Genomic DNA, 24,286 nt, shown 5'->3' on the forward strand with positions numbered 1-24,286 from the left:
TCTGGAATAATTACTGTAGAGAAGAAGAAATCATGCCTCTATGACAGGCGTGGGCAACCTGTGGTCTTTCAGTTGTTGTGGGACTACAATTCCCATCATCCCTCACCCTTGGCTATGTGGCTAGGGCTCTAGGCTGTTAGCCATGTTCACGTTTTATAGATCATGGCAGGCAACCTAGTGCCTTCCAGATGTTTTGGATTACAGCTCTCATCAGCACCATGTGCATTGATGGTGCTATATAAATAAATAATAATAATAATAATCAACCCTGATCATTGGCCATACTGACTGGGGCTTTTGGGAGCTGTAGTTCAAAACATCTGGAGAGCCAGGTTGCTTTCCTCCCCCCACTCCAATTATAGATTATATCAGCAACCTGCTTCACTTATAGGGCTGTTGTTGACAAGGATAAATAAAAGTCACTTTCACTTAAGTCACTTAAACTCGCAGCCATTTAAAAAGTCACTTAAATTGGCAACAATTTAAAACAAATTAAGATGTACCCTATTTCTTCGATTCTAAGACACACTTTTCCCCCCATATAAACATCTCTAAAAATGGGGTGCATCTTAGAATCGTGGGTGTGTCTTAGGGGTTTTTTTTCCCTGTTGGTGGTACTGAAATTAGTGTGCGTCTTACAATCGATGGCGTCTTACAATTGAAGAAATATGGGTATATAGCACTTTCAAAGCTCAAACCACTTCACAGACATTATTACAGTGGTCTTTACTACAGTCCTGTAAGATGGGTCAATATTATTAGTTCCATATTGCAGATGGGGGGTGGGTGGGCACTGTGGCTCAGAGAGAGAGAGAGAGAGAGAGAGAGAGAGAGAGAGAGAGAGAGAGAGAGAGAGAGAGGCAGGCAGGCTTGTGAATTCAGTAGCTGAGAGGAGATGAGGACAAGTAAGATCTCAGATTGCACCTTAGTCTCTGAGCTACTGCACCAGCTCCCTTGCTCTGTAAGCGACTATTAAGGAGCAAAATACAGCAGAAGCAGCCCGGGTATGGGAGTGCAGGAATGTACTGCGGAGATCTTTAGGATTGCTGCAAATGGACTCTGTAGAGCAGCACACAAGGGATGGATTGCCACCCATGGGGTGTGTGTGTGTGTGTCCCCGTTAATGGAGGCCAAGTCCCCATCAGGTGGGCAGCTTTTGGCCCTGCTGCAACTCTGCCCCAAGTGCCATGCTTTATAGCCCTAGGTTAGCGGTAGAGCACCTGCTCTGCATGGAGAAGGTCCCTGGTTTGATTCCTGGCTGGAAAAACTCTTTGTATGAAACCCTGGAGAACTGCTGCCAGCCAGTGTCTACCATGCTGGGCTAGTTGGACCCTTGGGCTGAGCCAGTCTAAGGCAGCTCCCTGTGTTCCTATTTTCCTATCGGAGTGAACTGCAGCCATCCGTATCTCAGATAGCAGCCTTTGTCCTTTGCCTCCATAGAATTCAATGGGGCGCCACTGGAAGCTGACTCAGCCTCCACCTGCATGTCGCCCCCACCCAACGTTCAGTTCCTTGGTGTGATGCTATCTTTGGGTTTTTAAGAGCGCGACAAAAGACAGAGAACATTAAAAACAGGCTATTATAAGTAGGGGTGTGTGTGTGTATTAATCATACCCCAATAGTAGAAATCAGGATGGGAGGGGGCATTAGTAGAGACGAAAGTAGGCAAGCAGTTCTGATGGATACAATTTGCATCCCTCCATGGCTGGCAACACCCCCTCATTGGAATGTCACTAAGTCCCTGATGCAGGGATAAATATTTCATTGTTATTGTTTCCCCAGATCAAAGGCCCAGTTTTATTTAGATTCTCGGGGGCGTCTTAAGCGGCGGAAGAAGAAAAAAGGAGGAGTGAGGGGGAGGAATCAGAGAAATTCAGGCACTCTGGTTTCATCATCTGAAAGGTAGATATTGTGGGTGAAGAGAGACGGAAAATGCAGCCTGCCCCTTGAAGGTACGGCTGGATCCTGACCACCCGTGGAGTGAATGGGCAAAGAGGTGAGCTACTTCTATCACCTTCAGAGGCTGCCGGGTCTCTCTTCTTGCAGTTGCAACTTGCAAAGGAACACGTGACAGCATTAGGAGTAAGATCAAAAGCCAGAGTACAAATGGGCAAAGCTTCTAGCAGTCCAAGCTACGTTTTGGGGTGGTCCAGCACAACTCCTCCCCGTCTCCTCGTAATTGCTACTTTGTAGAGTCAGCTCTTTGTTTCAGATTTGACAGGGGAAAGCAAACTCAAGGCTGCACAAGAAAAACACACGCACACACCCCCCAAACTAGGGCTATGGGGCACGTGGCTCTCCAGATGGGGGTTGGAGTCCAATTCCCACCAGCCTTAGTCTGCCCAACCTGGAATGATGGAAGTAGCAGGTCAACATCTAGAGCAGCCTTCCCCAACCTGGTGCTCTCTTGGGTGCCATTGGCCCTGCTGGCTGGGAATGATGGGAGTTGCAGTCCAACACATCTGGAGGGCACCAGGTTGGGGAAGGTTTCTCTATAGGACCATGGGTTTCCCAGCCCTGTCATAAAGCACCCCAGCAGTGCGGGGATGTGGTTATGGAAGAACACTTTGCACATGGTCAGAGGCACTCTGGTTGCAGACGGTCCTGATCTAGGGTCGGGAAATACAATTCCAGCCTATCCCTGACACAACTGAAGAGCTGCCTGCTCTCCTAACTCCAGCAAAATAGAGGAAAAAGGGCCACATCCTTATTCTAGTCTCCTCACCCCACCCCATTTTTCAAAGGGGAATAAAAACAAACCCAACTCTCAGAAGCAAATGAAACTTTGCATGTGGTTGGACCCTGCAATACTTCCCCCCTTTGGTTGCGCAGCTGAGCAGGCGAGCTTCAGTCTCACTCACCTGCATACTGGGGTCAAACATAGCCTTCCCCAACCTCTCGCCCTCTGGATGTGGTGGACTACAGCTCACATCATTCCCAGCCAGCACACAAAAGCCCTGCTTGGGGCAGGCTGGGCTAGCAGGCGCCTCGATTTTTATGGAGCAGGTTTCCACAGGTGGGCGACAAGAGCGCCTCTTCTGCAAGCATGAAAGGTTCGGGTTCTCCCCGTGATCCCTCCTAGTTCAAAGGGACTCCAGCAAAGGGGCCCTGTACAAAAAACATTACTCTGGCTTTGCTGAGGCAGCCTGATCGGGCTGCGACAGAGCCTGACACAAGCCCTGGGGCCGTGGCTCAGCGGTTGAAGAGCCCCTGCTTTGCACGCAGAAGGTCCCAGGTTCAATCCCCGGCAACTCCAGGCAGGGCTGGAAACCCTGCCTGAAAACCTGCAGAGCCCATTGCTGCCAGTCAGTGTCGACAATACGGGGGTAGATGGACCCCTGGTCTGACTCAGTATAAGGTGGTTTCTTATGTTCCTAAACAAAAGCACTCGGAAAACATTTGAGGTGGCTCCAGAGGCTGGAAAGATCAAGTGTTTGCTGCGGCCAGAAAGCGGGGTGAGAGCCCACTGGCCCAAGCGTGTCAGCCTTCTCCCTTCGCATGGTGAGGAAGTTCTCTTCCAGACTGAAAGGGGTCAAGAACCAGCCCCGGGTGGTGGGCATCCAAGAAACTCTGACGGCGGAGGCAAACCACCAGGGTGGCTGTAGGTGCCTTAACTCCCCCATGAGCAAGGAGAGATCCACAGTCCGTAATAAGCATTTACCTGTCGGGCCAGTAGTGATGATGAGCAGGGGGTAGGCGCGGAAGAGGAGCCGTCTTTGGTCAAAATGCAACCAAAAGGCAGCAGGTGTCGAGTGTGAATCTAGCCACCCCATTCTCACCAGCACAGCGGCGTCTTTGCCATTTGTCCTTCCTTCCCCACCAGGATTTAGGAGCCCAGACTACCAAAAAGAGAGTCGTTTAGCCCGATTTCACCTTCTTCAAAACAAGGACGACGACGCAGAGCAGGAGCCAGTCAAAAATCATTGTTTGCATTATCAGTTGCTCAACAATTACAGCCTTGTACAAGTCATTGATACGTAAATTAAAAACACAAACGCTGCCGCCCACCCACCACCACCACCAATGGAAAGTGCAGCTGGAACTGTGGAATGACGAGGGTTTGCACCACTTGAGTTCAATCCCGCCCAAACTAAGGAGGGAATCAGCGCAAATATACATATATATATATATACATATATATATATACTCTTTTATTTATTTATCTATAATATTTTACTATGTATTAACAGCAGCAACAGCTGGTTACAGCTGGGACAGGTAGATTCAGGACCGGCCGAGCATGCAAAATGAAGGGTGTGGAAGAACAGGGGGCTTGGTGGGAGTGGGGGGGACGGACACGAATGAATCAGAAAGAAGAAGCCATAAGATCACAAGTGTAGCTTGTACAGTGTGGAACACAGGGACGGAGAAAGCCTTATCCCAGGACCATGTAATCCTAAGAGTGGAGCATGGAATGGCTCTTAACCATGGCAGGAATGGCTCCCACTCTGCTTCTCAGCAGCTCCTCTTTTATTCCAGACTAGAGCACTGTATATCCATGGCTGGTTTTGCATTTTTAAAGTACCCACCCCCCTTTTAAGAACAAAGCTGCAGTTTGCCTTCCAGCCCACAAGGAGTGCTGTTGCAGAACGGCCCCCTCAACCAGTGCTTCTTAAAGGGCCAGCAGCTACCGCCCCAAGAAGGAAGAGCATAACCAGCATGCAACATGACTGGGGAGAAATCAATTGGTTCTGGGGAAGGCCTGAGTGGGGGAGCCAATGGAGGAAGGCAGTTTAAGGGGAGACCATTTGAAAGGGGGAAAGCAGCTAGCTGGAGAGGGTTAAACACTTTGTTTTGCTAAAACAAAACAAGGTGGAGAGAAGTGATCCAGCTGAGGGGAGGGCTGGGCAGACAGTGGCAGTATCCCCACATGACCCCGGCCCCTGCCAGCAGTGCAGTCAAAGGTGAAGCGAAGGGGGTGGGCGTCACAGGACGGAAGGGCGCTCAGACAACGTCGTCCAGGGCAGGCTCAGCATCAGGGGACGGGACACACTCCTTGCTGAGACGGACTATCTCCTGGGAGAGAACCTCCAAATCCTGGAAGTGAGGGGGGGGGGGAGAGGGGGCATGGGGGGGGGGAAGAGGAGACAAAAAGGGCCAGGAAGAGAAGAAGATGCACATTACCCAAAGAAAAGAATGACCAACACAGCACAGTTTTATGATCTGCTTCCATTCACGATAATGGGCAGGGTTGCCAACTGACTAGCAAATTCTCCATCCTGGCTGTGCCCTGATCAGCCAGATTCCTCCAACACCTCGCTCCTAGGGCGCTCAGGCTCTGGCTTTCCTCCACCCACACTATCTTGACCCATTTGTGGGCACCAAGTAATTTTGGCTCTCACAAGGAGTGGGAGTAGCACCCCACCAGGGACGGGACTAGTATTTTTTCAAAACAAAAGTTGGCAACCTTTACAATGGTAGCACAGGCCATCAGAGGAAGCCACAGATTCAGGCAGAAGTTCGAGTTTGGGACAGGAAGGAGATCCACTCTCTTGCCCCACACTGGAACGATAACTGATGCAGCTAAGAGTGGGGACTGATTCCCTTCCCAAATGGGGGGAGGGGGACATCTCCCCGCCCCTAAGCAGGGGGCATCTGCATACATCAATTCATTTTCCAATTAAATATTGATCATTGATCATCATTGGGCAAAGTTCAAAGGCAAAGTCTGGAGATAAAGAAACAATCAATAATCAATAGGGAGGGAGAGAGAGAATGAACCAAGGGCAGATTTTGATGGTAAAAGAGTGACTCTCTCTCTTCCTTTCACATACCTGCTGGGAGGCCCCTTTGGTTCCAGTTTCTCAGATCACAGACTCCCTCGAGTCAGCGGGCCCAGGAGGGTTTGGCTCCCCTGGGATCTTGGCCCATGGCCACCCTCTGAATGGCATCCCTCACACACAGCCTTTCCCAGCTGCACAGTGCCCCCTAGAGGCCACCACCACTCAGACCACCCGCAGGACTCAATCTGCCCCTCAACCTCACGGCACCCCTCCTCTTCCTCCTCCTCCTCCTCCTCCTCCTCCGCATCTCCCTGCGCTGGCCGCGTAGCTGCAGGCTTCCTTTCAGCCTTACACCCCAACCTGCGCACACCCCAGCCTCCAGGGCAGCCTCCCTTCTCTGCCCCACACTGACCGCTCCTTTGCCGCCCCAACCTTGAAGTCCGTCCTCTGAATCCCTCCCCATTCAGAGGCAGCTATAAATAGCCGCTTCTTTCCGCTGACATCACTCTTTCGTCCCCTTGTTCCATTAGGACGCTGGAAGGATCAGATTCTACATCAAGCTAATATCGAAGAAGAAGAAGAAGAAGAAGAAGAAGAAGAAGAAGAAGAAGAAGAAGAAGAAGAAGAGGAAGAGGAAGAGGAAGAGGAAGAGGAAGAGGAAGAGGAAGAAGAAGAAACCCACCCAGCCAATATACTGCAAAGGCTTTCGCTGGGGCGTGCTGCTTCTCTTCCCCTCTTGCCCCTGAGTGTTCTCTAGCGACTCAAAAGCAGGCGAGCAGAAGAACCGCCTGTGTAGCTGAACAATCTGTTTCTTGCAGGAGCCGGCCCAGAAGCCTCCGGGAAGCTCCCCAAAGGCAGGGCACGAAGGGGTGTGTGCGGCCTTCCCCTGCTCCCTGTCTCCCAGGAGCTGAGCTGGCAGAGGTCAATGCACCATGTACATTGATGGTGCTATATAAATAAATAAATAAATAAATAAATAAATAAATAAATAAATAAAAATAATAATAATAATAATAATAAAGAGGGCCAGGATACACTACTTCTGATCATGGAGGTTCCACTGAGAAAGGGGATGGGAAATTCGTAACAACTGTGAACTTGTGCACATTTATTTCTACGTCGTTGATGACAGCGCCCAGCATTCCTGCCCATGGTGGCTGGGGATGATGGGTGCTGAAGCCCATCTGGAGGGCACCAGCTTGGGGAAGGCTGTGCTATAGCATCACACTATCCGTTGGCCTAATGCAGGTGTGCGTCTCTGTGTGAGTGTGTCTCTCTCTCTCTCGGGGGGAGTGGGTAGGGCCTGGGAGGGAGAGAGAGCAGGAAGGACCTGGCGCACACCCAGACGCACACGCTACGCTGCATGGCCACTGTTTCACCCTTCCCACAAAACGGTCCTACTTTTGGAGCTGCTTCAAGGGTGCCGGGATTCCTGCCTTGAGCCGTTCTGTTTGGCTGCTCAGCCCCAGAGGCAGCTGCCCATGGGCCCAGGCTGCCCCACTTCCCTCCCAGGCACGGGGAGATCACCCATTTGTGACTCGGGCAGAAGGCATCGGCCGTTCCTTGGCACAAGGCGGCCGCTCCCGGCTCAAGGTCACCACAGCGCTCATGCGGAGGGAAACCTGCTACTCCCTCAGCTGCCGTTCGGTGCCAGAGCGCGCGAGGGAGGCTCTCGTGCCGCCTCCATCCCCGCCGGCTCCCGGCAGTCACCTTGACCTGCAGGCAGAGACCAGGCACAGAAGCCAGGACAAGGGGGCGGGCAGTGCCGGGAGCTCCGCTCGCACGGACCCTGGGCTGACAGCGGGCACAAAAGCGGTGCTGGTCCCAGTGGAGAGGTGGCCTGGCTTCATCCGCCACCCGCCAGCAGCAGCAAATGCCCGGGGGTGTGGGGAGGAAGCTCTCCCCTCAAGCCCGTCCTCTGCCGTGGCAGGGGGCTGCAGCTCTTCCCAGGATACCCTCCCCCACCCCACTCGCCTTTGCTCTGCAGCCTTTCCCAGACGCTATTCAGCTATAGCTCCTAGCATCCCCAGCTTGCATGGCCGATGGCAAGGGATGATGGGAGTTGCAATCCATCAGCATCTGGGGCCCCAAGATGGGGAATTGGTGCTATAGCTACCCTAAGCACTCCATGACCCATCCTTTGCAATTGCAGGTGCCTACGAAGGGGGAATGAGGCATCTCATTTTGTATTTGTGTTTTTAGACTGTTGGTTGTTTTTATTATGGTTTTAATTTTTGTGAACCGCCCAGAGAGCTTCAGCTATTGGGCGGTATAAAAACGTAATAAATAAATAAATCTCCCCCTGAACCCACATTCAACTGCTGCTTGTAAGGCACTCCGGCCTAACAACAACAACAATACAATGACGAAGATAATGATAATAATAACAATAGTAATAATAACAACAACAATAAAATGATGATGATGATGACAAATACGGCAAAGTGTCCTTGATCATGTGCAGAGTGACTTTGCAGTTCACCATCTGCCATGGATTTTGTCATTCTGCACGTTGTGCTTGGGTTGCCGCGGCCTACCTGAGGGGTGCCCAGGACCCGATGGCAGAGCCATGCAACCGAGCAAGGAAGGCCTCAGCCTTGCCACGGGCCGGGCCAGTACCACTGCACCACCAACCCCCGCCACCTGCTGCCTGGCCAAATGCGGGTGGCAACGTGGTCCCCTGCCACCTCCACGTCCAGTGCTTGGTCTCCCCCTGGTGGCCCCATGCAGTCGCACACCCACAGCGCCTGCATGTGCACAACGTCCAAACGCAGCCCTCCGTCACGTCACACCTTAAGGCACGGCTGTGCGCTATAACATGCTCACACATGCATACCAAAAACATTTCCCCCCTCTGGCGACACATCTACCAGCAATGGCAACCAGCCCAGAGGTGGACGGTGATCAACGCCCCTTTTGCCCCGGGCGAAATAGGCCGTTCAGCCTCTGTAACCTCCACCTGCTCTGCTCCGATGGGCCCCTCCCTATAAGCCATGAGCCAGCCCACTTTCTCCAATGGCCGACGCCAATACATTTGGAGGATAACTTCTTGGTTCCAATGAACATGGATATCCAGATGGTGACCAGTGGTCGGTAAAGTGGGCTTACCCCATAGAGAGGTGACCCTTACTCCATGGCCCTATACTATGCAAACCAGAGGGGAAGAGCCTCAGGCCTGAGGTCCCAATCCAGCCCTCCAGGGTTACTCAGACGGCCAGGTCCCCTTCCCCTGACCCCCCCTTCCCTCTGACCACCAAACATTCCATGGATTCCCAGCTTTTGGGCAACATCTCCCGCCTTCTAAACGGTTGAAAAAGTCTCTCCTAAGGTTCTGTTACCGGCAGTAAGAGCGTTAAACTAAAACGTGCTTGTATTTTTGCCCCGCCCCTTTTGCCATCGGCCCCACCCACTGCCAGCACGCAGCTCCCAAGAGCTCCACCGAAACGGAACTCGGCCCTCGGGCTGGAAGAGGTTCTGCATCCCTGACATAAACCGCGACTTGCTGTTCGGTCCTGGAAGCCCAGGGCTGCGCGTCACGCTATGCTCTCAGGTCTGTGGTTCTCCCGGCCGCAGGACCCTCCAGTGTGGCTCTTCCCCATAGCCCCACATCTCCCCCACTTCCACCCTAACCTCTTCCCCGCACAAACCTTCTGCAAGTGCATGTTTTTGGTGAGCTGCTCCTCTAGCATATTCTGAAGCTTCTTGTTCATCTCGCGCAGGTTCTCGTCGCCCGGCTTCACCAGGTCCCGTAAGACGCTGCTCAGGCTGCTCCGATCAACCTGCCCGTGGGCCGCCGACACGTCTGTCGGCCGGAAAGGATGCGAAGGAGAGAGAGAAAGAGATTGATTGAGAAAGAAAAGCATTGGATGGGCGCCTCTGAAACTTGGTTCTGACAGGTGCCAAACCTGTGTCATTCCCTGCACATAGAAAACTAGGCTAGAGTTCTTCTCCCTGACAACTAGTTTTCTACATGGAGGAGGACTCTAACTTGCGCCTCAACTCATCCCCACAGTCCACAGTGGCACAGCCCAATTACAGCCTTACCATCTTGGTGACAAACTGAGAGGGCCTCTTCCTGTATGAACTACCTGGCACCTTAAGATCTTCAGACAAGGACCTGCTCTGGATCTCTTTCTCAGGAGAAGGTAGATTGTTGGCCACACACAGAGCAGGGCCTCTCCCACTTTGGCACTCTTGTGCTGTACCAACACCCTCAGGCTATCCCTGCAGGGCTCCTTCCCTGGTGACATTGAGGAAGCACATACGTGACCCGGGCTTATTCCAACAGACCTTTGAAGGCCGGCAGAGTAGACATTGGATGGCCTTCGTTCCCAAGCAGCTGGACTGAGTTGATTGGTGTTATGATTGTGGTTTAGATATAGATTTATTTGTTTAATGCTTAGTCTTATTGTAATTTGCCCCGGGAGGCCCATCAGCCAAGAGGAAAAGCAGAAATGTGAGAAACAAACAACATCATAAAAACCCCTGAAGGAAAATTGTTTTCCTTCTCTGCTGCTATGGCCTCATTCCTTCAATGATCCCAGCCAATCAGGGATCACGTCACTAACAGGAGGCCGTCACAATGTCTCACAGCCAATCAGATCTGTTTCTGTGATAAGGAACCAATGCAAAGTGAGGGCAGGTACTACGATGCTCAGTGACTGAGTTCGTACGATCACTGCAGGTTGTTGTGGCTTACTTAAGCCACGACAATGTGCAGTGTCCACAGGTGCCAAGTAGCTTATTCAGGTCCCAGCCACGGCTTGTCACGTCATCTCAACCTGGCAAGGGTGGACGTGGTTAACAAACCACCCCTAACCCTAAAACAGCCCATGGGTTCAGGACGATTTGTTAACCTCACCAACATCCCACCCTCGCCCGGTTTGCACAACACGACAAGCTGCGGTTATGGCTTGAATATTCAAAATGGCTGCTTGCTTGTGCCGCTGAGCCCCAGGGGTTAATTAACCCCCGGTGGCTTTGCAGGAGTGCCTGGGGAATGAGGTGTGTTGCAAACCTTTTCGTTATTGTTTGCAGCCCCCCTAGAAAAGTCACTAAAACAGGGAATGTGCTCTGCAGGGGCAAAAATGATGATGGAACACAACGCTCCCCCCCTCTCAGCCCTAACGGGTATTAAAACTTTAGTATAATACGTAAAACAAGAGCAATTGTGACACCCACCCATCAGACGCCTCCCTTGCAGCACTGGCCTTTATGCCCCTGCTTCCCCACCCCCCACCCCGGCAACGTCCCTTACCCTCTAACCATTACTCACTGCTCTCCTTCCCAGAGCTTAGGATGGATCTCGCCTCATCAGGGGGCTGACATAAATTTGGGGTCTTTCCCTGTAGGAAGGCTGAAAGCTGCTCAGCCATGAAATTAGCAAAACAGCAGGAAACAGATAACAGCAGCAGTAGCCCATCCTCCATCCCACCCTGGGAAACCGGCTTCGGAAAGAAAAACCAGGAAACAAGGAACGAAATGAGATTGTAACTTGTAAGCTACAAGGAACAGCAGAGAGGCCTCCCGCCCCACCATCCTCCTCCCATTTCTGAGTGGGGAGACAGGCCCAGGGCACGGCTGCTGCAAGAGACGCGGGGCCACCCCATCAGAGCACGGCCTGCTGTTTGGACCGGTGGGACAGGCAGGGGACGGGCAAGAGGGGGAAGATGCAAATATGCAGGGGTTGTGAGCCTGATAAAAGCACACAGGGGGCACTACTTGTTTTCAAAGCACTGGCTGAGCGCTGGTTGAATGAAGAGCATCATTTGAGCTCGTGCAGAACGCTCCTCCTCACCCCAGCCAGGAAAAGGCTCCACACTAGATGCAACGTCTGGGCAAGCCTGAGCCTCTAGGGCAACCTTCCCTAACCGGGCGCCCTCCAGGTGTGTTGGACTGCAACTCCCATCATCCCCAGCCAGCTGGCTGGGGGTGATGGGAGTTGCAGTCCAACACATCTGGAGGGCGCCCAGTTAGGGAAGGCTGCCCCAGGGCTCCCAAACAGCCTGCCGAATAAATTCTGTTGGATAATGAATGCTGGGTTTAAGAAGACAGAATCTAGACTTCACTGCTAATCTCCAGCCATGACCTGCCCAGTTTCCAGACTGGCTCCAGCTGTAGTCTCCCCTCTTGACCCACCCGGCTCCACCCCTGGTGTGACCCCTCTGGCCCTGTTCATGGGGATGCTTTTCTTAAAAATAATCCAAAGCTGACAATGAGCAGCGGGTTGGATTTGATGGCCTTGTAGGCCCCTTCCAACTCTACTATTCTGTGATTCTTTGCTGAGACTCAACTGCCTCTCCCTTCTTCGTGTTTTAATATGGGCCCCAGTATGAGAAAAAGCAGCCATGTCAGGCTGTGACAACTGAGCACCAGGAGTCTTTGGGGTTCTGTCTTTCCCGAGGCTGCGCAGGGGTGGGGGAGAGAAGGCCCACGCGTCCAGCCCCTCCCCGCCTGTGGCTGTCTGCTGCAGTTTGCTCCTTTGATTCTCCAGACTGATGCTGGGCTAAAGCAAGCCTGACACCTGGATCGATTCCGCCTGCTCTCCCTGCTCTGGAAGTTCAGTCCTCATCAACTCAGCTGTCTCTCAAGACAGAAATCCTTCCGTCCCTTGGCTGTGCCTGTGAGAGTCGCTGCACACATCTCTCTCACACACACACACACACAAATGCACGCACTTTCTCTCTCTCTCAGACCAGAAAGAAGGCAGGAATCCCAGCTCCCAGCCTCAGTTCTCCACACCAGAAAATCCAACTTCCCCAAACATGTACAGCCCATTGCCCACACGTCCATAAAATCACACCACGTACCCTTTGTAGGGAAAGGAATGGCTACCACCAGGAGCATCCTGAATAAGGACCTGCCCTCTCCCCAAGTGCTATTCCATGTAACTGTCAACACAGGTTACAATGCCCACGTCAACATTTAGCGGGACCGAGTGTGCACCATTTATACATTAAAATTCCGCACTGTGGAATCTGGATTCCGCAACCTGCAAAAGTCACGCAAATTCTGCAACCTGCAAAAGTCACGCAAGGTTGCAGAATTATTATTTTTTAACTCGGTTTCTGCTTGGCAAAAAGCTATGTAGGTCGTTGGAGCTCCACCACCAAAAGCAATGCCATTCCCTCCCCACCCCTTGGCTTCTTGATTCCACCATATATTGCCCACATCAACCCGGAATTATCTTGCAAGAGCTAGAAATGTGCCCGTTTCTCCCTTCAGAAAAGGAAAGCCAGTTTCTCAGAATGCTGAATTCAGCACCCAGTATGCAGTTGTACAGCGCAGTCACACAATTGTGACACACACACACACACACACAATAAATGGGTGGGGGAAATCCACCCTTCCGAGGATTGGGAGGATGATAGGATGGTTGAAAAGATGCTAATATTTGTTCAGCCAATTTGCGTTATGAAGCAGCCATTCCAGCAGACTGAGTTGAGGGAGATGAGACAGAGAGCAGGGACATTCCACCAGGCCTGCTGGAAGAATTAATTCCCCCCCTCTTCCCTCCCCATTCCTCTTTCCTTGCGTGTAGTGACTTTTTAAGATTGTAAGCCTATGGGCAAGGACGGTCTTGTTTAATTGTTTATATGTAAGTCGTTCTGGGAGCCTTTTTGGCTGAGGAGCGGCATAAAAATACTTCAAATAAACAAGTCTGTACAGCTAACTAACTGGCCTTTAGGGAGGCATAACTGGTGCATCAGCACCGGGGTCCTTGCTTGCCAAAGCTTCCCTCCCATACTCTGGGACCAGCAGAAGAGGGCAAAAGACTGGTTCTCCACTCCTCCAGAGGAAAGGACTAGTGCTAATGAGTTTAAGTTACAGAAGAGTGGATCCGGTCTTCAACCAGAGCCTGGTTGCTTGGCGATGGTCTAGCTCGGATGCATCCTGCAATGACTAGATGGCCTACAAGGCACCCAGCTCTTTGGCTCTATGATGTCTCCCATGACATGTTCACTGCCGCTGATAAAGAGGACAGCCCTGCAGCTCAGAAGCACATATGAATGCCTTTAAAGCCCTCCCCAGTAAACTATTCCTGATAGCCCCAGCTTTCAAAATCATCCCTCCCCACTCACTAGACTGCTGAGGGGACACAAGCCCAAGCAGTCCCTGTGCTCAGCACGCCAGCACCAAGCTTGTGTGTGCAAAACCCTTCTCTTTGTTTCCACCAGGAATGCCACCTTCCCACACGCTTGGCACGCGCCTGTTTGGAGACGCACAGCTGCCTCGATGGAAATAGGAATCAGCGTAGCGCATCGCATGTGCATTTTGCCTCGAATGCACACAGCGTCGTTCAGAAGCGCAGAGAGCAAATAAGCAGAATCATTCAGGTCCGATACATCCCTGCACACGCGGCTGCGAGTCACAAATCTTTCTCTTTCTGTTTTTAACGGCTCTCGTGAGAATGTTCTAATGCCCAATCATTGTTGGGAAGGCTGGCGCTCCACAGCCAAGAGGCAGTTTTTGCAATGGGAATTGGGGGTGGTGGGAAGGACGCGTGGATCGTGGTGGCGCCCCAGTGTCACCACCCCTTTGTAGTTCCCCCCACATCCTCTCAGCTGACCAATGCATTGGCCCTAGGAGGCCCACACAATTCTCTGCTGGATCCAGGATCTCATCTGTCTGCCCCACTCTCATAAACAGAAATGAAGACTACAGGGGGTGTCAGGGGTAAAGCCCGGGGGGCCAAGACGCTCCCAGCGCAATTCCCTAGGGCTCGTCCTTCCCTCCATGGACCAGGCATTGCACCTTGCGCGATGCGATCCCATCTTCCTGCTCTCCAATGGCCCAACCCACGAAAGCCCGGCTTCCGTTCCAGAGCTGGGCCAAAGGGAACCGAGCGAGTCTCGCTCAATGACGGAAACCTGCGGCGATCGGACTTAGGCTAAATCCACTGGGTTTAAATTGCAGCAGATGGAGAAGTGAAGGAGGAGTTAATTAAAAGAGAGAGAGATGCTTGCTATGAGAACAGCGGGGTCAAGTGGTTAGAGCAGAGGGCCAGCAAGAAGCGCCTGGATTCAATTGCAAAGATTTGGAGGGCAAATCAGACCGAGAATGACAGTCAAAGGCAGAAGGAAGCGGCACAAGATGCAGGAGGAGGAGGGTTGTATTTTTAGCGTTCATGAAATATTCACTGGCTGGGCTGTGTGTTGCCAAGCTGAGGCGAAGGCGACCCTGCGCAAGCTATTTATAACTGGCTCCCGTTCCCTGCCCGCGGCGCAATTCTGCATGGAAGTGTGGAAAACTTATCCATGATGCCTGCCCCCCACCCCACGGTTCACCCTCAGCACAGGGGGCCCTTCCCACGCTGCCCCCTTAGGGTCCCCGCAACACACGCAGACGACTGCACCCAAAGACTGTGATCCTTGGCTCTCTCTGGTCGGCCAAAGGCTCACGACACAAAGGGTCCCACACGGGGAGGGAGGTGGAGGGGATCCACGGGCAGCAGGAGGCTATCAAAGAAGGGGTCAGAAAGAAGTAGAAGGGTGGGGGGCTGGAAGCCAGGCGAGAGAAAGCAGCCAGTTCACACACTGCAAGGCAGGCCGGGGAGAGGGCTCAGGCTGCGGAGGCGGCCTGGCAGGAACCCCAGGAAAGCCATCAGGCAGGGGAGCGAATTCCCCCCCCCGCCCCGTGGCCTGGCGGCATGGCTTCTCGCTCCGATTCACTTGCCGAACCATCTGCTGAGCCCGACACTTTCTCACGCCAAGAACAAAACGCCAACCGCTGCCTGTGGGTCCACCTTAGTGCATTTGGGGGCAGGGCAGGGCAGGGATCCCTGCATGTAAGAGAGATCCCTACCCCCCAAAGCAACCATGTCCTCCTTCCATCGATAGTGCAGTGACCGCTGCCGCCACCCCCACCCCCCAGAAAAGGAGAGCACGGAAAACTTTTCCATGCTTGCCTTCTCACTTCCCTTCTACACTTGTTAAACAGAAGACCCCCAAGTGCAGAAAAGCCATTGCCTGAGAGTTGGGGAGCGCATAGGCTCTGCCACCCCCACTCCAAACTGAAGCTGGTAGCTCTGTGGGCTCTAATCCTCCCGACACCCCAAAACCTGTGGGCTTCCTATTCCACTGGTAGCAGGAATAAAACCACAGTCGCTGCAGCCCATGGCGGGATCCATGTCTGGAACAGTCCCTTCCCCCAAGATTAAGATTGGGGACTCTGTATAGGCCTCAATTCGGCAATCGCTCCACACAAGCATGAAGTTTGGTATTGGATTCTCAGCTTTGTTTGTTTTTTTCCTTTCAAAAAAGAGAAGCAGGTTTCTAGCCCTTAACGTTCCAGCGCCAGTGTGGGCACTGCTAAGCGATATCTTAAAAATACATAGGTGAAGGAGAGGAGAGGGAGGAAAGAGGGCTGAGCAGGATCAATGTTGGTCTAGAAATGGGGCTTCGCTGGCCTTGTGTTGCTCCGGGTCTCTCTCCCGTTTGAGTCGCGATATTTTCCTTATTTGCAGATGGCATCATTGTGTTTCTCTAGGGGCAGAATTTTCATTCCCACCCACCCTCCAAATTTTTTGGGGGGTGCACGGAATCCTGATTAGGACTAACAGAAACAGCCAAGGGTCAGCCGGAGGTCCAAAATGCCCACATCCTGGGCTCCAAAGTCTTTGATAAGCCGTGGCATGGTTCAAGCTGTATGCTGTGCTGCAGAAGAAAATGCCGTGGGGTGGGGTGGGGTGGGGTGCAGCAAGTGTGAAAGAGGAATAGCAAAAGATCAGTGAATCAAACCAGGGGAGGACCTGAAGGCTCCTTCAAAGCCTCCTGCTTTGCTGGGGCGGGAGCAAACTCTTCCGCATGTCAGCCTCCTTGCAGATCACGGGTGTTTTCACACACGGGGCTTATCGCCTCCCTCAGGTTTCCAATGACAATGCAAACTCTACATTGGCCAGGATGCACATTGCATAACCAGTGCCGCTCCTTCACTGTCTCTTGCAAGTTAGCCCTTCCCTTCCAGAGCACCCAGCCTACGTCATCCAGAAACCCACCGCCACCAAGAGCGGAAGGCAAACGGCACCAATCCGAAGGCTGCACGCACCACTGGCCAACAATCTGTGATCCGGAATGCAACCGTAAGCATGAATTCTATCACGATCATTCTTTGAGCTAATAGACCCCGGAAGTTAACCTGTTAAAGACATCAGTTCCATCTAGCACTAGTAGCTGATATGAGACAACGGAAGTGCTGGGATGTTATTTCCCTCCGCAACTTTCGTGTGCGGGGGAATAAGATTCCCCTTGAACCTGAATACTGAACTCACTTGCCTGGCCATGCCAAGTCCGCTCATCCCAGCTGCAAGATTATATAATAAAGGATGGTGAGACACGAGTGGGCAGTGAGATACGAGTGGGCAGCAGAAAACAGGCAGATCTGGGTTTTTAATTTAAAATGTTTACCTCTTTATTTCATATCTATCCTGCTTTGCTTTCTTCTATCACAGAACTCAAGGCTGCGTACAAGGGGAGTGACAAGCAGTCTCCAGTCTGGGCCACTGACTAGTCCCAGACCTTAGGTTCATCTTGCGCCTTCAGACCATGGGATGTCAAGGGATGTCCATGGCTACTGGAAGTCACTTCCCAGGCAGCCTCTAGCCTCAAAGCCTTTAGCTGAAGCCCTTGCTCTTTTTCAAAGCTTGCCTCTGCACCCTCAGGGCTAGAAACTTAAACAAAAATAAAACCAGGGGCTCTTAATCCAGAGAAACCTCTCACACGGACATAGCAGGGCCTGTTCCCTCTTGTTTAAACAGCGGCTGTTTCCCTTGCCATCACAAAAAGGCTTTTTAAACTTGGGGACGTGGGGGAGTTTTAGAAGTGTGGGTGTCGTTTGGTGAAGCGATTTTTTTTTTAAAAAAACAGCACCCTGGGTGAATGTCTGGGTCTCCCCACATCAAAGGGTCCTGAACGCTCTTGCATACCGTGCTACAGCAAGGCCCGCAACAGAAGCCCCGTCGAGCTGGAAGGGCAGCGTAAGGGAGTGGCAAAACTCGGGAGACGGGCCTGGGACAGCCGTGCTGAACATGGGCCTGTGCTTCCCTTTGTACTGCAGTGAGGTTGACTGGGAACAGCCCCTTTCTCCTGCTGTTGTCTAAGCCCTACGACAGGAGATGGCGCTAACTGCTTTCGACAGCAGGTCCCAACGGAGGCTGTCGCTTCGCCTGCTGCAGGAGAGGGCGGGCCCTGCCCACTCCCCTCCACCTTCACCCATGACGCAAAAAGCTCCCTTCGGCGGGTCAGGCCCCTCACGGAAACCATGCCGGGGCAGGGTGGGGAGGCTAGATCCTGGGGAGGCACACGGGGAAGGAGAAACAGCCCTGCCCCCCCCCACTCTGCCCAAGGATCGGTCAACAACTCCGAACAGCTCCACCTCTGTGCCTGGCCCAACTTCGCATGTCTGAAAACTGCTCTATGGTTCAAGACCACAACTCCAACAACTGCTTCACACAAGGGTTGGGTATTCGTTCAGGCTGCCCAACGTCACTCAGCGCCAATTAGGAGTCAAAAAGGAAAGGAAAGGAAAGGAAAGGAAAGGAAAGGGGAGTGGGCTGGTAGGATTTGTAAACAAAGCCCTCTCCCCAAGCCTCAATTCTGCAAGTCAACTGAACGATGCAATTGGAATAATTTCATTTCTTTCTGATGTAGTCCAGACTCCTCCTTCTCAATTTATGCAGAAAGCAGAATTTCTTTGACAGCTACGGGAATGACTGAAGGCAACGGATCGTTCCCATGAAATTGGGACCCGAGCGCTGATTCCGCAGGGAAGTCCCATCAAGCGACTGGCCTCACGCATGCGGCCGAGGCCTTTAAACGTTACAGAAGTGCCACGGGACAAGCACAGCCTTCTCCAACCTGCTCCCCTCCAGATGCTTTGGACCTCAATGCCCATCAAGAATGCTGAGAGCTGCAGTGCAAAACATCTGGAGGGCACCTGGTTGGGAGGAAGGCTGGGCTACGGTCACATCTGAAGGGCAGCCAAGGGGGGGGGGGAGTTAGAGCTGAAACAGCAGGATCGATACCCCTCCTCTCTTTCCCTTTTATGTACGAAGGGAAGGTGCCACGCTGGAAGAGAGGGGCTGGCAAGCGTATGGGGTGAGGAGGTCCTGTTTCCTTTCCCCAGCTTTAGCCAGCATTCTCTGCACACTTGCCATTTCCCCCCACTTAGAAGTTATGACAACAGCTCTCCTTTAAAATCAAATTGAGACATGCCAAATTCCGGACCGGTCAGGCAGGGCAGGGGTGGCGGTGGAGGGTGGGTGGGTGAGTGGGTGGAGACAGGGGAGGCTGGACATTCTGAATGGCGTATGGTTGGCACGGATGTATATCCCCTGTATGAACGTTGCGAAGGCACCTCACGTTCCTACAACAATCAAGGCCAGAGCATTCTAATCCACAGACCTCTGTCTGGTAAACCTCGGATCCGCTGGTGATGCTCCAGCGTGACCAGGAGACAGAGTGGGGCCGTGCCAGCCAATTCCGTGGCCCTTGCTTGCTGAGCACTGACAGCAGCATCAGGTGATGTGGACCAAGGGGTGGGTGCTGCCCTTGACCCTCCCTTACATTGTAACCCAGGAATGGGCAGAAGGATGCCCCCCCCCGATGTTTGGGACTTCAATTCCCAGAAGCCCCTGCCAGGATGGCCAATGGTTAGGAATACTGCAAGGTGAAGTCCAAAACATCCGGAGATCTAATTTCTGGCTACCCCTGTAGCCTAACCAAAGATAATCTCTTCTTGCCTGGGGAGCACCACTGGAGCGACCCAGCACCATCCACCAGGAACCTGACCAGAGAATGATAAAAGGTGCAAAGCCCCTGGAGTCACATCTCACCTCAGCCACGAACGAGCCATGAACAAGCCACAGTGGTCTGGGAGGTCCCCGCTACGCAATCAGAGAGAAAAGCTTTGGGTACCCACAGGGCCTCCCAGGATGGCCAAAATTCAATGGTCCAGCCGTGCCCACCTCCACTTGGAGCCTGCCCAAACGCTGGCCCACACAAGCTGGAACCCTCCTGATTCCCAGAAACCTCACCAATGCGGCTATCCATCACGTAGGTCTCGATGATGGCGCTCTTCCGGCACAGGTCCTCGGCCATGGAGGCACTGCTGACCTCAAGGTGCTTCACCTAACAGTGAGAAGATTGCATCATGGCTCCCTGCCAGTCCCACGTCTTCTGGCCCCATTGCTGTCCGGCTCTGCCCATATGTCTCCCCAGTGGGACAGGTCAGCCACCTCCAGATTCAACCAACCTCAGAGGGGCATAGCTCTTGGTTTGACTTGTACCCCTGTCCCCTGGGGAGGGGAGAACTCCCCTCATCTCTGATTCTGCTCTCTGGGCTCATCCCACAAGCCTGGCCTCCAGATGTATCCTCAGAAATTCAGAACTGGCTCCTACACTGAGATCATGAGAAAAGCCCTGCTGGATCAGACCGGGGCTCTTCCCATCATCTAGTCCAGCATTCTCTTCACACAGTGGCCAACCAGCTGCCTGCGGGAAGCCCACAATCAGGACATGAGCCCAACGACACCCTCCAACCCTGTGTCCCCCAGCAACTGGTATCCAGAAGCACACTGCCTCTGATACGGAGGGCAGCATATTGGCAACAGGACTAGTAGCCACTGATAGCCTTATCCTCCATGAATTGGTCAAAACTTCCATGAATTTGTCGATGAGGATCCTCCTGGGACCGAGCTCCCCAGTTTTCTTGGATGGCGTCCCCTCCATGCCACCTATAGAAGCCAACTGGGCTGACGGCAGCTGAATCTTACTCCCAACAGTGGTGATGGACCAACATCCTCCACCTCATCTGAGGGTAGCAGGCTAGTTTTGGGGGTGTAAGACAGGCTACACAGCTCTGTCTTCCAAGTGGGTAGTAATGGCCTGAAAACTCAGAAGGAACAGGGTGCCACTCACTAACTGCCGCCTGAGGCTGTTGCATCATTCTGCCTAATGGTAAAGCTGGCAGAGCAGGGCCTCCTCACCAGCCGTTCCCAGCCCAGGGCCTCGGGTTTCAATACCTTCTCTTCCAACAGCCACTTCTCTTGCTGAACTTCTGCCAAGCGCTGGAACAGCTCAGAGATTTCCTCGTCCGAGAGGTCAGCAGGCCGGGGGGGTTGCGACTGGGACTGTGGGCTGCCAGTGGTTGACTGCAGAGAGAGGGGGGGGGGGGGGCAACAGACAGGTCACCTCATGGGGGCCTTTAATGCATCCACAACTGCCTCCGTGCCATAGCTTTTGGAGAATATCTTAATTCCCCCCTCCCTCCAAGTAATCTAAAGCATTTATTCCCAACACAGGAAGATGCCTTATAATGGCCCCGTTCAGACAACATGCTAAACCACGCTGCTTAACCACAAAAAGGTTAATGGAATGCATTATTAATGGAATGTGTTGTCTGAATGGGGCCACTGAGTTACAGCCCAGGACTGTAGACATGGACTGGCTGTGGCTCTCCAGGGTTTCAGGCAGAGGTTCCTACTCTACCTGGAGATACCAGTGATCAAACCTGGGATATTCTGCATGCAAAACAGATGCTCTACAACTGAGCTGTATCTTTTGCAAGGTGCTTAGGGTGGCCAAGTCTGTAACTTTAAAATGATGGTTTACATTATGTCAAAAGAATTTTGAAAACAATGACGACAGCGACGCAAACCTGAAACGAGAAATCTAGCTCACACAGCCCAACATCTGTCCACCCACCTAGGGCATCTGAAAACTGATGCATGTTACACAGGCATCTAAGGGTCAGGAGAAAAGAAGATACGGCCCACCTACTGAGATAGGTCATTCCATAATATCAGAGCAACCTCAGTAGAGGCTCTAATTCCCCAAACTAAGAACACTTGCAGCAGAATGCCAGTGTGGCGTAATGGTTAGAGTGCTAGACTGGGAGTCGGGAGATCCGAGTTCTAGTCCCCACTCAGCCATGAGGCTCGCTGGGTGACTTTGGGCCAGTCACAGACTCTCAGCTCAACCTATTTCACAGGGTTGTTGCTGCGATGATAAAAATGGAGAGGAGGAGGATTATGTACACTGCTTTGGGTTCCTTGGAGGAGAAAAGGCGGGATATGAATGAATGAATGAATGAATGAAAGAAAGAAAGACAGACAACAGGGAGTAGGCCCAAATGGGGCAAGGTGCTCTCTAAGTGGATCACACCTGTGAAATGCGTATGTACTGCACCATCCCCTGGCCTCCAATTCTATTTGCAGGCAGTTTCCCCTCCTAGTGTTCTTAGAGATGATCAAAATCCAAATGTTGATACATGAGAACGCCATATATATATATATACACACACACACACACACACACACACACACACACACACACACACACACACCCCTACCTTACAGGCCTGTGGGAAGGATTACAGAAGTAAAGGACTGGGAGTTTTGTATTGGGTTTTTATACCAGCTTTATTAAGTTTCTTAGGGCAAAATCCTATGCATGTTTAGACAGAAGAAAGTCTACAACTCCCAGCACCCACCCACCCCCAGCCAACATGCATAGGATTGCACCATTATGGTACGAAAGTAAACTATTTTAATAGAGGATTTTGAATTGGCTTTACTGACTGTTTTTAGTTGGGTGGCTATTTCTGGCAGAGAGCGCAGCTTTATAAATACTTTAAACAAAACAATGTACACAAAGTCATCTGAATTGTCAACACTTGCTATACAAGCTCTTCTAAATACTATTATTGCTACTACATGAATTAAACGATTATATGATTAACTGGAGGCTGAATTTAACATCCACATTTTCCTCCTGGAAGATGATTTTGTGCAATTGCCATGCGGTGGGTTCCACACAGAAGCAGGCCTCATAAAGGGGGACCCAAGGAGAATTAGGTAACTGTTTATGGGCTGCTATTATGTGACCCAGTTCTGGGTGGATCCTGAGGCCCCACAGCACCCAAAGAAAAAGATTTATGATATAGATGCAATGCTTCTACACACCCCAAGGCCAAACAGAGAGGCTCTTTGTTCCACAATTCTACTGGGCTTTAATTCTGCAAGAACTTTCCTGCACCTCAATCATGAGACATTGCTTTAAGTCACACACTGCGAGGTATTTATCCAAGGCCTAGATCCTGTTTTACTTCTTTTGGAATTGAGAAGTCCCGTAAAGCGGAAGACTTCCCCTCTGCTCTTATTTTAAGGAGCCAAGGGCAAGAGCTAGACTCTGGGTGGATGGGTGGCTGCCCTGGAAAAAGCACCCCTGCCCTGAGTTCTCTCTCTCCGCTGTAACGTCAGGTGAATTTACCTGTTTGACACCGACATCCCCACATGGCAGATTCCCCTCTTCCACAGGCCGCGGCAACTATTTTGCTTATATGTCAGATGTATATCCTGCCTTTCCTCCAAGGAACCCAAGGCAGCTCACACAGTACTCCTCTGCTCCATTTTATCCTCACAACAAGCCTATAAGGTGGGTTAGGCTGACAGTCAGTGACTGGCCCAAAGTCACCCAGTGAGCTTCCACGGCCAAGTGGGGACTGGAACCCAGATCTCCCGAGTACCAGTACAACACCTTAGCCACTACACCACACTGGCTCTTGAAGCAAAGAGCAGGAAAAACCAGTGTGATGATGTTGCAGCGTAATGATGAGTTTCATGAGACCTTATTGGGGGACAAATAGATGCAGGGATGCCATTTTCAGCAGCATCCCTGTGTCTGTCACCATGACCAAATTTCATGTGAAGACCTGCTTGGCTGTTTCTTCTTTTTCTCCAATCTTGGCAGGCAGCTCCAGGGGTGCCATTTCAGATGTTGCTTAAAGAAGCTGCAAGAACAATTTCCCCCAACACACTTTACAGGAAGGGCCCTCAGGAAGTGAAGCGACACCCACCCGCTCGAGCCAGACTGTGCCCCTTCCAAGAGCTCTGCCACCCTCAGCTCCTACAACCAAGCTTTTCTGCCCCTGGGCCTCCTCACCTTGTTACTGCCAGCTCCAGAGCCTTCTTTCATGATTTCACGATAGCTGAAGGATGAGATGCTGCTACTGTCCCCCGGCTGCACCCGGCTGGGAGAGCTGATATCCGCCAGGACAAGATCCTCAATTCCTAGAGGGCAATGTGAGAACACCAAGGAAGGTGCGGTTTGAGGGTGTGTGTGTGTGCTCCAAGGCAGCTAGGAAGACACAATCATTCAGCCTGGATATCCTGCTCTGTAATGCCTAGTTGGGTAGCGGCTTGTCAGGGCAATTCTCTAGTTGAGGAGCAGCACTCTCCACATCAGGGGTGCAGAACCTCTTTCAGCCCGAGGGCCGAACTCCATTTCAAAGAATCTCTTGGAGGCTACGACCTCACCAGCCCTTTCACTAGGCCTGTCGCATAAACCCTTCTCAGGCCAAGCGCCACCACTTGAAAACCGGAGGGAGGATTAAATAAAAGCTATGAGGGAAAGAGGTTTAATATTGGATCTCGCTGAGTATACTGTGGGTATACCTGTATACACTGTGAGTATACTGTGTACTGTGAGTATACCTGTGGGAAACAGGTTTAATATTAGATCTCGCTGAGTATACTGTGAGTATACTGTGGGTATACCTGTATATAC

General features: G+C 52.0%; 1 protein-coding gene across 3 annotated transcripts in view; it reads right to left on the reverse strand.

The window, feature by feature from the left end:
- GRIPAP1 (GRIP1 associated protein 1) overlaps positions 1-24,286 on the reverse strand; it is a 92,072-nt gene that overhangs the window by 21,677 nt on the left and 46,109 nt on the right. For 2 of the 3 annotated variants that reach the window (XM_063119473.1, XM_063119472.1), the window contains 5 exons: positions 23,663-23,790; positions 20,743-20,871; positions 19,756-19,849; positions 9,371-9,525; positions 3,909-5,037 (listed from right to left, as the gene is read on the reverse strand). In XM_063119473.1, the coding sequence (XP_062975543.1) occupies positions 4,945-5,037; positions 9,371-9,525; positions 19,756-19,849; positions 20,743-20,871; positions 23,663-23,790 (599 nt within the window). In that variant the 3' untranslated portion in view covers positions 3,909-4,944. Of the gene's footprint in view, positions 1-3,908; positions 5,038-9,370; positions 9,526-19,755; positions 19,850-20,742; positions 20,872-23,662; positions 23,791-24,286 lie in introns of those variants that run through there. The other variant, XR_010025169.1, reaches the window with a different exon arrangement.

This window comes from Elgaria multicarinata, chromosome 3 (assembly GCF_023053635.1).
Source record: "Elgaria multicarinata webbii isolate HBS135686 ecotype San Diego chromosome 3, rElgMul1.1.pri, whole genome shotgun sequence".
Taxonomy (NCBI): Eukaryota; Metazoa; Chordata; class Lepidosauria; order Squamata; family Anguidae; genus Elgaria; species Elgaria multicarinata.